This window comes from Haliotis rubra, unplaced genomic scaffold (assembly GCF_003918875.1).
Source record: "Haliotis rubra isolate DU_JTF1 unplaced genomic scaffold, ASM391887v1 Scf151, whole genome shotgun sequence".
NCBI lineage: Eukaryota > Metazoa > Mollusca > Gastropoda > Lepetellida > Haliotidae > Haliotis > Haliotis rubra.
This window is the reverse complement of record NW_025765459.1, coordinates 575,531-593,978: the sequence shown is the minus strand read 5'-3', so window position 1 is coordinate 593,978 and position 18,448 is coordinate 575,531. Positions and strand designations below refer to the sequence as shown.

The window sequence follows — 18,448 nt, the reverse complement described above, 5'->3', positions numbered from 1 at the left end:
AACTAACCCTAAAGAAAATAGTAATGGATATCCAAGGGCTGAAAAAGTAGGTACACTAAGATAGCGAAGTACAAAAAACTTGAGTTGAGTTGTGCACATTTTTTGCGCATTTCTAAAGTTTTTAAAGATATCCGGTATTCTGTAGTCTTTCATGATTGTGATTCATTAGGCTTATGGTATGTAGCACGACATTGTATCTCAGTTGTGTGGAATCAATGCTCATGATATCATTCACTGGTTTGGTGAGTGCATATGTACTTGGTTTGGGGTATGGGTGACCCTGTCTTAGGTGCAGCATTTTGCTGTGCAGAGTTGCCTGCCTTGAGCATGGGTGATACACATGATTGTGGGTTCGAATCCCAGTTGGTCCCAGTTAGGTATCAAGGTTTGACAGCTTTGGTTTTACCAAAGTGTTAAGTTCTGAGACCATAGTGTTTGGCATTCCTCCCATATTTGTCTATCACGCCTGGAATTATTTGCAAAGCAGCATTACACTCACTCACTCACTCACTCACTGACCCGCAATATGGCTGAAATAGTTCTAAAATGACTTAGATTAAACTCACTCACTCGCAATATGTCTGACATAATGCCAAAATGACTTAGATTACACTCACTCACTTGCAATATAGCTGAAATAATGCCAAAATGACTTTGAACTCACTCACTCACTCACAATGACACGTCATATTTTGTAAAGTTCACTCAACCATTAGTAATGATTCCAGACATGACTATTTTCAAAATGTATAAAAAGGGTAATTCTCCACAGAAAAATATTTTGAATTAAAGAAGTTGCTGCAATTATTTCTACATGTTTGATTTTGACACTGACATGGACTTTCTCCTTTGAAGAAGATTCCAACGCAGTTAATCAAAATCATCGCTGAAATGTGAAACTCAAAACAAACTGATCATACTGACCTTACAACTACTCATGTGATCTAATATCAAATAAATTATTTGTGTGAAAGCAACCTAACTCAAGGGATTTTATGTAACATGTGTGTCAAGGATCTTCGGTGTCAAAGACGTTACACAACTACCATCTGCCCTCAAAATATAGCCTTGGAATTGTTATACAAACATTCTGATGATTCCATGCCTCCTGGGATACAGAGAAAATGGCTGTTTTAAGTACTTTTTATTCCTTGTGAAAAGACTTTATGTCCATAGGATGATTTTCCAAGCAACATTGACTTTGGTAATGTTGACATCATAACCAGTGTTTGAAATACTTGATTATATATTTTTAAACTAGTCGAATACTGATATGTGCAGGAAATTTTAATCATATATTGTGGAAATTATATATTGTGCAATTATTCTTTCATCAGATTATCAAGAGTTATGGTATGTTGATAAACAGAAAAAATATATTATTTAGTGCAAGTGACAATTTAGTCTTTCCTTCTGGAGTCGATATCGGAGATGAGTATTATCTGTTATTTATATGTGATGCATATATCAATTTAAGAAAAGATTATGTTCTACAGAAACGTTTATGTGGTGCTACTAGGGAAACACATATCAGATTTTTTATCATCAGAAGTCGAATCTGTTCATGTAAAATTAGCCCTGTATCTCACACAACCATTGACATTTTAAGGAACGAGTTTATTTTCTTCTTGCAACTAATTACACAATGTTATGATGCTTTGACTATTTGCATTGTCCATACCTTGCCTGCCATTGTGCTACTATGTTTATGGGCCAAAGGCCTCAGGTACAAGAAACCTTGAGTCTCAAGTTTAAATGAAGAAATTGTGTGCATGGAATGACATACACCACTCAATCAAAGTCACTGTACCTGCAAGTGAGTGAGTGAGTGAGTTTAGTTCTGCGTCCTACTCAGCAATATTCCAGCCATATGGCAGCGGTCTGTAAATAATCGAGTCTGGACCAGACAATCCAGTGATCAACAGCATGAGCATCGATCTACGCAATTGGGATACGATGACATGTGTCAAGCATTAAAGCCTGACCACCCGATCCTGTTAGTCGCCTCTTACAACAAGCATGGGTTACTGAAGATAAATTTTAACCCGGATCTTCACGCATCCCAAAGAAAACAAGCAAAAACAGTTAAATTTTTACCCACTTTGAATAGAAAAAGCTGCACAAGTTACAAGCAAGACATAATGTCCATAAAATCTTCATCAAATTAATTAGTACATGAAACATTTTCGATCAAACATAGTGCGAAAAAAGTTTGTTGCAGTTTGCATTGAATATCTGCCAGGATCTTTTTACAATGATGCAAACTTAAAATATAAACAAGTGTCTTGTTTATATTTTGTCTTGAAAAAATGGTGAAGTTCATGTGTTGAACTTTGTGTAGCTTTGAAAAAGAAAATGTATTGAATTTGATAATAACTGAATTGTGATATACTTATTTTGATTAAAGTAGTATATGAACATTTATGACCTTTAAAAATGACTCATGAAATAGATGATGTATATATTAACATTTTGAAATAAGCATTTTTCACTTAATGTGTGTTGTAGAATTTCTTTATTTGACATAGTTGATAGGGGATTAGTTTGTCCTGGCTGAGTATGATATATACTGAGAGAAACAAATAGAGGATCACAGGAAAGTTCAAGTGTTCCTTTAAGATTTTCCAGTTTTCATCACCTGCTTTGAATAGCGCTGTGGTGATGGAAACTGGAAAATAATGAAGGAACGCTTGAATTTTCCAGTGATCCTTTATTTGTTTCTCTCAGTATATATTATCATATTTCATTGTATATTAGCTGCCGAGAAGTTGCTTCAGTTCTTCAGGCTAGACCAATTCTATTTCTTGTTTTACAGATTTTTGTCCTCAGAAAACCTAAAGGCAGGAGGGGAAATTTTTTTTTTTTAAAATATATAAATCCTAAAAGTATTTTACTTTGGGCAATTTATGAAGTGTATATGGGGCAAAACACAATCTAAAAAAACCTGTTCTTGTAAATTTACATGTTTGACAAATAGAACATCAGGATTTTATTTTTTAAACGGGGAAAATTAACTTTTATTTCTTTTTCTTGAAAAATATATGACTGGCGGATCCGTAAAACAAGAAATAAAATTGGTCTGGCTTCATCGAAAAACCTGTTAAAGGTCAACCACAACCATGAGGATGATATCAAGTTAAATCTGAAAAGCCAGAAGATTGTGTTTTTCTCTTAACTTGGCAAGAAATTAAAAAAACATATTTTTATTTTCAAGTTGTGGAAATTATTGAGACTTAGCAAGATATTATATTGATCGGTCTGAAAGAAAAAAACAGTAAACTGAGAAATAGCAAGCAACAATTATCTGTCAAGACTCTCTTAAGCACCATTATTCCACTTGGAATCAGAGTGAGTGAGTGAGTTTAGTTTTACGCCACTTTTAGCAATATCCCAGCAATATCATGGCAGGTGACACCAGAAATGGGCTTCACACATTGTACCGTGTTGGTAATTGAGCCTGGGTCTTGGCGTGACGAGCGAACACTTTAACCTGTAGGCTACCCCACCACCCCACTTGGAATCAGAGTGAAATAAGAGCATTCTGAGACATTTTCCTGAGAAGCACATGTGTGTTTTTCATCATAATTGTACCTTTCAGCTTGAAGAAATCTTGGTGAAGTTTTGTTATATGTCAACCTTTTATCACACAAACACATTTTTGTCTTTGACCTCATCTATGTGGTTTAAACATATTTATTTCCAAAAATCTATGTGGCAAGGTATGCCTGTGGTTTTAAATCATCACAGTTTGGGGTTGTATTCCTTCACTGTGGCAGGATCTGCTGATCTTTGGATGTACTCCAGTGTTTGTACTGGTTATCATCTGTAGACATTTTCAAAATATGTGAACATATTTCAGTTATGTTTCCTGGACTCCCTGTGATATGAAAGGAATTTTGTTGTATTCAGTGTCCAATATGTCCAGTGTTATCCAATATGTCCAGCGAAGACCCGGTTATCCCCACATGGGCACAATGTGTGAAGTCCAGTGTATCACACTTGATTTTCAGATATTGCTAAAAGCGTCGTAAAACCAAACTCAGTCAGTCAGCAATGTCCAATATATCACACTTTCAGACTACAACCAGCAGTGTACAAAATATCGTACTCACTTACCGGTACCGCTACTCTAATAATTGGATGCTCTTGAATTGCAGGCTCCAACGATATGTACTCTGAAGTGAGCCTCAAGCCTTCCTTCATCACTGACAACGAACTCAAGCATCTCATACTGAAGGTAATATTAGCTCCAGTACTGTCTCTGTTGAAGACAGCAAGACCCAGCTGTGTCCTGGATAGAAAATTTACTTTTATTTTATTTGAGTTTACAAAACTTAGGAACTTCAGTTTAAGATACAAAAACCTCATTAAGTATGTTTTTAACAGTCGGTGAAATAATGATTTTTAATAAATACTGCCACTTCCCATACAGCAGGTGTGTGGCTTTTTAATCATTGTGATTGCTAGTGATATTGAATAAGTGACTGGACGATCGCAAATGTCATCTATTCAGGGTTTACTTATGGAGGGATTGGCATCTGATTACCGATTACTGGTCCTAAGTAATTACTTTTCCATTGAACCAAATAACCTTGTAATTAAATGAAATTGCAAAGCTTTCTGTCAGTGACAATGGCATTTATATAAATTAGGTAGAGGTGTTTCAGTAAATGACAGTCCATTTATTCTATAATGTTGGGGAAAGTGAGATTTTCTCAATAAAATATTCTGAACTGTATCATATATTTTTGCTTTTTAATTTTTTTACAACTTAACGTTAGGGGTGGGCGATAATACCGGTTAACCGGTATATTGCAATTCAAACTTCACAATACGATATATTGCGGTACACTTTTCGAGACCCGGTTCACCCAATATGGTTCTCAACTTCCGTGACCATGATTGGTAATTTTCGTGATGTAGTAAAAAATATGATTAACTTTTGTATGTCCTTTATGTTATTATACATTTATAGATTTGAGAATTTGAGAATAGTTTTTTGGTCATATAATTGCATTTGCGTGTCTCTTAAACCATATAAATAGAAGAAAAAAATAGATTGGTACTGGCACTCGTTGTAGGGATAAACAATTTGGAAACATTTTCAACTGATCTCTTGTACAATCACATCCTGACAGTGGCCAGTGGCATTGTTTCAGAAGAAAGGAAACAGTAATTTCATTACCTTAAACCATGTGTAACACTTTCACAATATATTGCAATACGCCAACACATATCACGATATATCGCAATGTGAAATGTTTACCAATACCCAACCCTATTTAACATACATTGCTGAATTTGTTTTTGTTGTTTTTAATTTTGCAGGTGGCCGAGGGCTTTCTGTTTGTGATAGGCTGTGATCGAGGGAGGCTGTTGTATGTGTCAGAGTCTGTCAAAGAGGTCCTCAACTACTCACAAGTAAGTGGCCATTACGTCTCCGGCTGCCAGACAAACTGGCTTTATATTGTTGGAGCTTTGATTCTTAGTTCCATGACACCCATCAGCTTAGACTAAACATATAGAATAGAATAGAATAGAATAGAATAGAATAGAATAGAATAGAATAGAATAGAATAGAATAGAATAGAATAATACTTTAATGCCTTTTCAGGAATTTGTGTTACATCAGCAGAGCTACTGACACATTAGAGAGATACCAAACATATTAACATAAATTCTTTGATTTAGGTATCTTCACATTTGTTTAAGAGAGATATGGTACTTGGAATAAAGGATGTACGGGCTCTCTTAGTTTTCACAATTGGAACTTTGTAGCGGCCTGAAGGGAGGAGGTTGTATTTCGAATTTAAGTAGTGAGTACGGTCAGATATGATTTTGACAGCTTGATTCACGATTTGCCGCTCATATATTGATGATAAACATTCAAATCTGACTCCAGCGATTTTACTTGCAGTGTCTATTTTAGATTTGAGATGAAGTGAGAGAGACCCGTACCAACAATGGAAGGAAAATGTTAAAATACTCTGTTAAAAGATCTCAGTTTACGCATGAGATGAAGACATTGTTGACACTTTTTGTATAGGGCTTCAGTGTTAGAGTTCCAGTTCATCTTGTATCTGTTGTTTATTGTTGAGAGGAGGGGGGTATTCAGTCAGGTTTTGGAATGGAGTTGGTTGGGGGTTAGGTTGGGGTTGAAAGTGAGTTTGAGGGTGTGTGTGTGTGTGTGTTAGGTTAGGAGTGGGGCTTTGGGGGTGAGTTAAGTTAGGAGTGGGGTTGCAGGTTAGGTTATTAGGGTTTGGGGTTGAGTGGTGTTATGTAGGGTTTGAGGGGTTGAGTAGGGTTTGGGAGGTTGGGTGGGGTTTGGGGTTGGAGTTTAGGGGTTGGGGTTGAGTTAGAGTTTAGGGGTTGATTGGGGTTAGGGTTAAGCTGGGTGTGGGGTTGAGCTACTGTTGGGGTTAGACATTTGAGTTTAATTTGTGTTAGGGTTAATGGTTGGGATAGAGTTTGGGTTAGGGGGTTGAGTTAGGAGTGGGTTTTGGAACATTAAACATTGGGTTTAAGGCTGTTTGTTTATTCAGCAGAAAATCTCAATCAAACATGAATTATTTACTGAAACACTAGGTTGTCTGTCTGACCACTAGCAAGCACAAGACATTTGTTCACACTGAGATCTACATAGCTGATAAAAGCATCCAAATAAAAATAGTCATCTGAGTACAAGCATGGTGTAAATTCATCATGTATAGTAACTGGATATTGCAACTGTGATCATGGTCCTATTTATTAAACTGTGGCTTCGAAGAATCTAATGTAAGTCGACACTCATCTCAAATTATCAGTCCGTCACATGACACGAATGTAGCAGAGACCGGTATTCTCTCAGGAATCCACGGGGTTTTTAATTAGGATGCCAAAGATTTTGAATATTTTTAATTAAAATTTCACTGCACATTCTGACTTTCAAGTTTGGTCTTCTTTATGCACATTATAGTGAATGTATATTCATTATATCATAATTCTGCATTTTTAGAATAATATTCATGATCACAATTACATTTAATCTGTGCATGAATATTGCGAAATTCGGTCACATCAGCAAGAGACCTGAATCCTTTTGTCTTCCAATTCAAATCAACAAATCTTGATTCAGATCATCCCAAAACATGTAAACAATTTTGGCAAAGGAAAAACCGAGACATAGGTAAATCGTAAATAAGTACAGAAGCGTATGTCAAGTAGTCTTTGTTTAATGGGCCCACCAAACCCAACAGAACACGGGCCTGTACAAGTCATCGCAATCACTGCAGGAAACATGGGTGTTCGTTTTCCTGTTTTTTCAGTCCTAGCGTGTAATGCTTCATTTTCAAAAGGAAGTATCATGTATTCATCGCAAACGTTTAGGGACTTTGCAAAGACCCATCTAAACAGTGACCTTAGTGTCTTTGTTTGTCAAACCATACCGTGTACTTGTGGTTGAAGAGTGTTACCAGTCAGGGTGATGTTTGCTGCAAGCTTTACCTAATCAATGCCATATTTGTCCAGGTTGGGCGGTGGCTTTCGAGGTCACCGTTGTATCGACTATACTGGATTTCTCACTTCTCTGTTTCTTCTTGACAGGCAGACAATCTTGACCCACTTTTAACAAATGATTCAATTTCAAATTTGAATTAAACTTCACACTAGCAACTTTGAAGGTGAGGTAAACTTATTAGTTGTCAGGATAATGTTACCATGTGTCACCTTATTCACAAAATGGCTGCTACATCTCCTGTTTCATGTTCAGAAATATTTGCATTTTTTTCAACCTTTATGAATAGTTGATTTAAGGCTGAACAGACCCTCATTTGAAAAAATATCACTCAGTTTCAGTTTTGGTCATGTTTTAGATAATGCTATGTTTCCTTTGTGGTATTTTCTTGGTTATTTATGTAAGATATAGCTGAGATTTGTATTTTTAGACACTCAGAAAAGCAAGAAAGAGATTGTGAGGTGGATGAAAAAATAATGATTGATGGTTAATTGGAGTTTAGTGTTTTTCAACTAAAATGACTAATGACTTCAGAAAAAATATGTAAGAACTATTTGGGGATTTTTTGTTTGAAAAAATTCTGACCTTTTTTGACTGATGGTTACCATAATTAGGATCAGTTCTTAGGAAGGCACAAGCACAATGATGAAATGTCAGAAAGATGAACTCTGTATATATTTAGTGTTATTGTAGTGAATGATTCTGACATTTACTGAATGTCTGTAATCCAATGATGGACGTTCTGTAGTCTCAGTCAATAAGATCAGGGATTTAGAAATAATCATGACCTCTATGCAATTGTTGATGTGGAAATGGCATGTAACGCTAATTATTTTGTCAAACTGTCGTGTTGGAATGGCAGATTCTTCTAAATGTTCCTGTCTTGTCATTTGCTTTTGTTCGTTGCCTGTGCAAAGTACACAGAAATAGTCATGGAAGTTTTCATTGTGATGAAAATAAATAATAGAATAATAATGATAGTATATAGAGAATACTAAACGACCTTCCGTGTAATACCATTTTTATTGAACAAGTTAATCATTTGGAATCAAATCAGCAATTGGAGTTTGATGCTAAATCTTTCACCTGTATAATAAAAATGGTGTTTCACGTAAGTGAGTTAAGTATTCTGTTTATTACTCTGCAACATAAATTGATAGAAACTGCCTACAGTGTGATGACTCTCAGCTTTCCACGAGTCAAGCAAGGTCTAGTACCACTGTGACAGAGGTATTAGCATTGTGACATCATAATTGTAAACCATCATGACGTCATATGGCTAGCGGTATTACACTAGTGTAATATTGCCATACAAATATTACACTGCAGTATCTTCCACGGGAAAGTAGTAAAAAATAATAAATATAATTCCTTGCAAAGTGCTACATAATTGATACACAGTTGTTAATTTGATTTTTTTATGAATTAAATTTCTTCATAAGCAGTTATTCTGGCAGACAATGTTTTTAGGTCACTGAGCATCTTGCCTATCTGTATTTCAAATTAAAGGACAGCTTTTTATTTATCCCATGACAGCCAACAAGTAGTCCTTTCACTAAAAGTACCCGTGAAGGTCCGGGTTAGAATGAACCTTCAGCAACCCATGCTTGTCGTAAGAGGCGACTAACAGAATCGGGTGGTCAGGCTCGCTGACTTGCTTGACACATGTCATCGGATCCCAATTGCGCAGATCGATGCTGTTGATCACTGGATTGTCTGGTCCAGACTCGATTATTTGCAGACCGCCGCCATATAGGTGGAATATTGCTGAGTGCGGCTTTAAACTAAATTCACTCACTCACTTCACTACAAGTTTGTTCAGCATTTAAGGAGAAGTGGGGTAGCCTAGTGGTTAAAGCGTTCACTCGCCACGTCAAAGATCCGGATTCGATTCCTTACATGGATACGAGTGAATCCCATTTTTGGTGTCCCCCACCGTGATATTGTCCCTGGACATAAAACCAAACTCACTCTCTGTTCAGCATTTATATCATACAACAGTGAATGAGTGAGTTTAGTTTTATGCCGCTTTTAGCAATATTCAGCAACATCACAGCAGGATGTACCCATGTGGGGAATCGAAGCGGGTCTTCATCATGACTGGGTTGTATAATAACTTCAAAAATAATTTTTAAAATAGTTCTTCTCTCAGTTCTTTTGATAGTGTAGGATGATTTAGATATTGGACAGTTTCAGCTTGCTTTTCAACCCATTTTCTTCAAGTCATTTGTCATTGTTGTAAATTAACAGGTTGATCGATCTTTTCACTTAAACAGAAACCATCAGTGAGATTAAAACTAAGATGGAATGTCTTTTTTTTCAGTCTGAACTAATAGGCCAGAGCTTGTTTGACATCCTCCATCCAAAAGACATCGCCAAGGTGAAAGAGCAGCTGTCTGCGTCAGACTTAACGCCTCGAGAAAGGTTTATTGATGCTAAAAGTGAGTAAACTCGCCCCTCATACACAACATTTTATCTGGTTTAAAACATTCAAAGATCTGATCCAGTCTTGTCAAGATACTCAAATTTTAAGATTCTTGAATAGCAAACATGCTTGTCCAAATTACCAAACATGCAAACTTGATGGTTCCAGCCAATAGAATGTATACATTACACATCGACATCGCAGCTCAATGGCGCCAGCAAAAGTGGTGGCATAAAGAGAACTTTTCTTCCTTTTTTTCTATTTTTTATTTATTTATATTTTTTGTTACAAATGAATATATTTTTTAAAAAAATAAACACAACAGACAGTGATATATATTCAAACTGCCATTAGAATTCATCTCATTATATTATTGGGTATGTTTTAACTAACTCACTGGTAGATCATGTGAACAGCTGATTGCTGTTTCTGGCTCTGTATATGTGACAAATGCACACAGTTATCTTTTTACCTGCATATTAGACAGTGCCTTGCAAAAACAAATTAGAACTGAAAAGGTAAATAATCTAGTCTGGTGATGTTTAATTGCAAATTTGACGTCTTCGCTGACAAAGTTGTCTTCTCTTGTTCGTTCACGTGAAGTGATACGATGTGTTTTTCTTACTAACAGAGGGGCAGTGGGGTAGCCTAGTGGTTAAAGCGTTCGCTCGTCACGCCGAAGACCCGGGTTCGATTCCCCACATGGGTACAGTGTGTGAACCCCATATTTGGGGTTCCTTGCCGTGATATTGCTGGAATATTCCTAAAAGCGGCGTAAAACCATAAATCTTTGACATTTGAAATTGTACCGTTTGTTTCACAAAACAAACGAAGCAACAGTAACTCGTAGCACTCATTAAGAGTGAGTGAGTGAGTTTGGGTTTACACCGCATTCAGCAATATTCCATATATGGAGGCGGTATGTAAATAATCGAGTCTGGACCAGACAATCCAGTGATCAACAGCATGAGCATCAATCCACACAATTGGGATATGATGACATGTGTCAACCAAGTCAGCAAGCCTGACCACCCAACCCCGTTAGTTCGCCTTCTCATGAAGAACCAGATTGAAAAGGCACATCATCTCGGAATTAAATCTGTTTACCTTCGTGATGTGATTGAGGCATGCAAGGTGAAATCTAGTGAGGATGATCTTGTATCTAGAAATACCCAGAACATCTTCAAGCATAAGACAGACGCTGGTCTTTTCAGTTTGTTTAAAAAATATCCTCTTCGCATATTATACAAATGGAAACTTTTGAATTTGGACATAAGTTCAAATTCATAAATAATTTTGTTGGTGTTCCAGATAGATCTTGCACCTTGGTCATCTAGTCTCCAAGTGACATTGTGGGCTGCAAGTTTCCAAACTGTAAAATGTTAGGCAGTAGGGGGGCTTGACTGGCCCACATGAGTTGATGACATCATGGAGATAGGACAGGGCTTAACATGATGACCAATAAATATGCCTGTCACTTATACCGTTATCTGATGGTTGTATGATGTGACTTCTAATTGGTAATGACCCCAGCCACTGTAGCCCCAATGCAGATGTTCTTAGTCTCTGAATCTCTGGTCCTTCTAGGGCTCCTTTTCAATTTAAATGGGCTTGTTTGTTACTATCAAAATTATATATATTCAGAGACTAAGCATTGGTCTAATTGTACCCATGTAGGGAATCGAACCCGGGTCTTCAGCGTGACGAGCAGACGCCTTAACCACTGGACTACCCCACCACCCCACTTAATTCTGAATACGATTTTCAAATACTAAGGTTAGGCCTAATATTGATATTTTGTTTAACTCAACAGGATTGTGATTATCCCTATATTTCTTGAAGCATTGTTTAGCTTGATAGGAGGACACTTTCAGATCTTTGTATCCTGAACTGATTTAAGCAAGACACCACCCAAAGTCATAAAATATTTTTTATCTTATTTAAGCTAAGGGACTGACTGTTTAGGTTCATCTGGCGCCAAGGATTTTTTTTAGACCAAATTTTTTCATCTTTATCAGGAAGAGCCAAATATTTTTTTAACTCACAGCACAATATTTTCAAGCTCCCAGTTGTCAGAGTTTGCACAAGCCTCTTCCCCAGTAATGATTTCTTAGATGTTTACAGGCAAAGCAATAGCATTGCCCAAATTTAACCGTGTGAGGAAATAAACGTATCATCCAAGGCCCATATGACCAACGTTGGGAATGTACGCACCACTCGACTGCCACGTTTGCATTTGTCGCTCAGGTCATGAAAAATATGAGCATTTGGGAGACTATGAACAAATATGACAAATATGTGTGAATATGGCCAACGTTTTCATATATTATGTCTGAAATATCTGTAAATTTTGTTAATTTATAAGATTTAAGGGGCCGTTCATAATTTATGGCTAGGGGGTGATGATGATTTTTATGAAGAAGCATGTACAATGTGAATGACCCCCCTTAAGTTTATGTACAAAGTAAGTGACCCCCACCTGCATGTCATGTACAAAATAAATTACCTCCCCCCTCCCCACAATTTTTAAGCATATTTTTATGTACAAAATTGCTGACCCCTAGTACATGTGTACAAAATTGATGACCCCCTCTATCTCCCCAGAACAAATTGGGTGACCCCCCTCAAAATCATCATCAACCCCTAGCCATAAATTATGAACGGTCCTTAAATACCCTGGAAATCGTGTGTGACCAGATTTAGAGTTACCCTACATTTCTTACCCTTCTAAGTGCTTTGTTAAACATACATGAATTATTACCATGTTAGCATTTAGCATTTATTTCAGTGGTTTGGTGATATAACTGCATTGTATTACCAGCAATTCCTCGTTAGTACAAATGTACACAGCATCCTTGTCAGTGACGTTATGAGGTAATTAGTGGGTTGAGATTGTGGGAAGGGTAGCTGATTTGTTTTAGGGGCTCACATTGAATTTAGATAACGAAAAGGGTAGCAGATCGTATTATGGACAATTAACATGAGAAGGAGGAGCTTGGATCAGTAAGTTCCTACACATTGTGTGTCATCTATTTGTTAGTGTCAATGTGTCAGGCTATTTTTTGAGTTGTAAATAACATCCCTGCAAACACATGGAGATCTGCTTTTTCACCGACATTTACAGTTTCCGGTGTAGGCTAAGTATTGGTTACCTTGACTTCATCAACGCACAGCATTAAGTTGAAATTAGGTTTAAACTAAGCAAAGGCCACAGAGAGAATAGCGATATAAGTATTTGACATAAAATAACGATAAAAATATTTGATATGACTAAAAATACTTAACATGTGGGTACACCCCAGTTTGTCTATTGGTGGTATATTCAGGGGTACCAACTAAAAAGCCATCAGGACAAAAGCCCTTTGGTACAAAAGCTCCTCGACCAAATCCCCTCTCTAATATCAGCACCCCTGTCAAAAGCCCCTCAATTCATGAGTGAGTGAGTTAGTTTTATGCCGCTTTTAGCAATATTCCAGCAACACCACGGCGGGGGCCCTAAATTCATGTATTTCATTAAGGAAAGAACATTTCTCATTGCTCTTATATAATTTGTAATATATTTATATTATAACATATCAATGTAAAGGAAATGGAGAAAATGTGATAACTGCTTTCTTGGAAAATCTGGTTGGTATTTTGATGATGCATATTTCTTTTTCAATAAAATTATTTGCTAATTACATATTCATTTATTTTTATTCAAGGCCATTTTATTATGATGCAATAAAATGTTTCATGTCATTAATCATTTCTTGTCTTTAATCTTATTTTCCCATTAATCGTAAAGTGAGGGGCTTTTGGTCATTTTTCGAGGGGCTTTTGTACCAAGGGCTTTCGTCCCGAGGGGCTTTTGACCTAGATACCTGATGTTGTAACACCTGATGTTATAATGTTTGTATGTGTGTACACTAGAAGCTTTCCGATTTATTGAAATAATCGCAGTGGCCAAACAACCATGCAATCGATCACATTTTCTCATAATCGAACGCAAACGATTTCGGAACCATTGATATAGAGTTTCAATATACTTGATCATGGCAATTGTTGGACAATGTATTCCGTGGTAAACCATGGTGACCATTTCAGCTGGGAAGGAGTGTGTCATTTGAAGATCCGGGTTACAATTGATCTTCAACTAAACTCACTCATTCACTCACCGTTATATTTCAATGGACCTATGTTAGCCGCCACTTGAAGCCATCTCGCTAAATTAAAAAGGTGTTTGGGGCCTTCACTCACCACAGACTCCGCCTTCTGTCCCTCCTCATGCCTTAATTGCCTTGTGTCATTATAGATATTCCATTTTTGGTGTAATTTTTCAATTTGTGTCAAATTCTTTATGTATATTAATTGCTTTGATTTAATTTTCATGGTTTGATCATGTGAAACCATACAGATGCAGACGATTGTTGTTTTCTAATTAATCATTGAATTGTCTGGTCCGGACTCAATCATTCACAGGCTGAAACATATTTCTGAAATATTGCTGAGTATAGCGTTAAACAACTAACAAACAAACTGCTTAACGTCAAGAATGATATGAGGAACCTAAAGGACCAGTAGAGTGAGTGAGTGAGTGAGTTTAGTTTTACGCCACACTCAGCAATATTCCAGCTATATGGCACCGGTCTGTAAATAATAGTCTGGACCAAACAATCCAGTGATCAACAGCATGAGCATCGATCTGCGCAAGTGGAACCGATGGCATGTGTCAACCAAGTCAGTGAGCCTGACCACCCGATGCCGTTAGTCGCCTCTTACGACAAGCATAGTCGCTTTTTGTGGCAAGCATGGGTTGCTGAAGACCTATTCTACCCCGGATCGTCACGGGTCAAAGGACAAGTAGACAGATGATGATGATGATGATGATGATGATGATGATGATTGATATGAGTATTCCATTAAGTCTGTAAATGATGATAATTAATCCTAATAATAATAACAGTAATTTTCTTCTTTGTATAATTCAGTGTTACAAATTAATATAATATGCGAAATATTTCAGATAAACTTCAAGTTACTCTCAATAATCAACAGCACTCTCAATATAAGACTGTCAGAGCTGTTTGTTTGTAAAAGTCTTTGAGTGAAAACAGTGGACCAGTGCGACTAATACTATGACTCAAACAGATAGTGATAAATACCACAGCATGGGTGGATACTCCCCCGAAAAGAAATTCCCTTAGGAGCATTTCCCCCAAACCTTTGGACATCATGATTTATGTGCACCCCCCTTCTCCAAAATACCTGGATCGGCCCTGCCTAGATGTTAATTAACACATGTGATGTTTAGTATGGATACAAAACTTGTGAAAAAGCATGGTGATACTTTTTGAATTAGTCCAAATTATTCAAGAGATGGATCATTTCCTTCGTATGGTGACTGAATGGCAGAGGTCACTGTTGATCTGACTTTTGACGTATTGAAATTGTCCACGAACTGATGGCCATACATCAGTGACAAGTGATGTATCCTTAGTTCACACTCATTCCAGCCAATGTCATATTGATGGATTTTACAGGATGAAACAGATGGTCTTTGTCATTTCCATTTGTATGATCCAGAAATAACACTTTGCTTGAAGAGGTTTATGGCTGGAAGAACAGTATGGATATTACAATAGTTGTAGCTCCGTAATGGCATTGTATCAAGAGTTCTTAACTATTACAGTGATATTACTATAATTATAACTATATTGCACTTTATTATATAGGTAGTATTTTTCCTGTACCACGATTGGTCAAAAGACCGTCACATGATTGACTACAAAACACGATATTGACTTGAGTTTTCTGATAAATTACGATATTGACTTGGGTTACTAAAAATAGACAAGGAATCCCGTACGAAGGGGCTTCCCCCGCTTTTCAGCCAATCAGATCACTCGGATAGATGGCACAGTGTGTGCATTAAAAGTTTATGTTAAAACCGTTTCTCTTTCATTATATAATAAAACAATTATAGACTCTTGTAGAGGTCGATATCGGTTTTATTGACCTGAGAAAAACAATATCGACCTCGCAAGCTCGGTCGATATTGTTTTACTCAGGTCAATAAAAACCGATATCGATCCTCTACAAGAGTCTATAATTGTATAGTATCAAGCATGCTCTTAACTGTCGAAACCGCGAAGATCCGAGTTTACAATTGGTCTTCAATAACCCATGCTTGTCGTAAGAGGCAACTAACGGGATCGGGTGGTCAGGCTCGCTGACTGGGTTGACACATGTCATCATATCCCAATTGTGTAGATTGATGTTCATGCTGTTCATGCTGTTCATCCATTGATTGTCTGATAGAGATCGGATTATTTACAGACGGCTGCCATATAGCTGGAATATAGCTGAGTTCGGTGTAAAACTAAACTCACTCATTCACTTAACTGTCAAAATGCTAAACAACAATTGTAGCTGAATGGTATATTGATAACAGTAGCTTTGGTACCTATAATAGTGCTATTGTTAGAGTTAATATGTCTGACAGATTAATGCTTCAGACATGGCACTTACATCTGGCATTTATCTGATGGAATCTGATCATACATATAATTCATATCCAAATTACTTGGCAACAATGTCGCAATATCACACTAGCAATCTGTGTCTTGAGGGTAACTGGAAATAGTTGGCATCGTAGAAGGGAATTGGATGTCTGAGACGGCTTGTTTATATAAATGTAAATTACTTTGGGTTTCAGATAGAGATATGTGTCTCACCAGATCAGTGCTGGATATGTTGCAGGAAGGCTTGACATTTGGGCTGCTATTGTTTCAGAGCAAGTGTACGCCCACAGTCTCTGAGTCTGATATATTGATTTGAACATCCTTGAACTAGTTCAGTCAGCCTTGTGATATGGTTACATATGTCCCTTGATCGCCAACATTTGTTGAGAATATTTCCAAGGGGCAACACGGGTGCATCTGGTCAGTGCCTGGCAGCATCTGTCTTGACACTAGGAGACAGGAAGAAAATGTCACAGCTTGTATTTCATAACATCTGAGCTGGGGGTTAAGGGAACTCAGGCACCTTGAGGGTGTAACTGGGGGGAGGACTTCAGCCTGGGGAAGAAAGTCTGAAATAGTGGAGCAGGGCTTGATTTTAAGGTGGAGCACGACTGGAGGAAGAAGATCCAGGTTGGGGCAGTGCAATGAGTAGGGGGGAATGCACTGAATAATGATAGTGGGATTGCTAGCAGATTGATTTGGGGGCAGTGCATGAGTTGAGATGGTGGGAAGGGTGGCTGGGGATCATGGGTTGAGATTGTGGGACAGTGCTTTGGGTTGAGATTGAGATTGTGGGAAGGGTAGCAGATCGCTTTGGGGACAGTGCATGGGTTGAGATGGTGGGAAAGGTAGCAGAGTGGTTTAGGGACAGTGCATGGGTTGAGATGGTGGGAAGGGTAGCTGTTTGGTTTGGGGACAGTGCATGGGTTGAGATTGTGGAAAGGGTAGCTGATTTGTTTTAGGGGCTCACATTGAATTTAGATAACGAAAAGGGTAGCAGATCGTATTATGGACAATTAAGGAGGAGCTTGGATCAGTAAGTTCCTTCACATTGTGTGTCATCTATTTGTTACTGTCGTTGTGTCAGGCTATTTTTTGAGTTGTAAATAACATCCCTGCAAACACATTTTTTTCTTTGTATTTGCACGTTTATTACAAAGTCTCTTGACCCACGTTTAGCTGTTTCTGAAGGATACATCTGTTTGATGGAGTGTCGCGGAATTAAGTGTATCTCCTTACTGTATGTGTAGAGTGGTGGTCCCCGATCACCGGTGTCACCTCAGGGGATTATAACGTGATGAAGAGTTTGCCAGCCATGTGTTCCTGGAGCTGGAGCCTATCTCATTAAAAATAAACATGTATGTATGCTTATGATGCCAACATGGTTATAGTTTATTGTCTACCTGTCTCTGAAGCCATCCTGGTTGTTATTCCAGATTGGTTTTTATGCTGGCCTTACTATAATGCCCCCTTGGTTATAATGCTAACCTACTTATAATCTTCCCCTTACTATAATGCCATCCTAGTCATAATGCCCACCCTGCTATAATGCCCCAAGCTATAATGCCATCCAAGTCATAATGCCCCCCTAATGCTCATAATGCCTGGCTATAATGCCACCTATTTTGAGACAATTAAGCGATGGCTGATTTAAGCTTTTCCATGGGTATCATAGCCTTTTATGTATCTCAACATTAGACATATTCAACATACATGAAAAACCATAAAATATCTTTGAGATGACCCCTTGTGCTTGTAGGCAAGACGTGCATTTCATGACAGGTGAGTCGACGGTTCGTCGTCATACCTGGCTGAGCAACCTAATTGCCATCTATAGTCAGATCTATTGTTTTGAGCAGCTATTCATATTTTTTGTAAGTTTTGCTCGATTTTACGAGTAAACATGCTTTTCTGGATATACTATTATGCATCCCACATGTTGGTTATTTTGATATATGCTATTTGTAAATTTGTCAATTTTAGGGATACAGAATAACAGCCTAAAAACAGGTTTTTTTCTATTTCCGA

General features: G+C 37.5%; 1 protein-coding gene across 2 annotated transcripts in view; it reads left to right on the top strand.

Moving 5' to 3' along the window:
* The window catches only part of LOC124270371 (protein cycle-like), a 134,340-nt gene that overhangs the window by 82,523 nt on the left and 33,369 nt on the right, over positions 1–18,448 (top strand). For both annotated transcript variants that reach the window (XM_046705409.1, XM_046705408.1), the window contains exons 7-9: positions 4,158–4,237; positions 5,329–5,421; positions 9,816–9,933. In XM_046705409.1, coding sequence (XP_046561365.1) covers positions 4,158–4,237; positions 5,329–5,421; positions 9,816–9,933 — 291 coding nt within the window. The remainder of the gene's footprint in view (positions 1–4,157; positions 4,238–5,328; positions 5,422–9,815; positions 9,934–18,448) is intronic.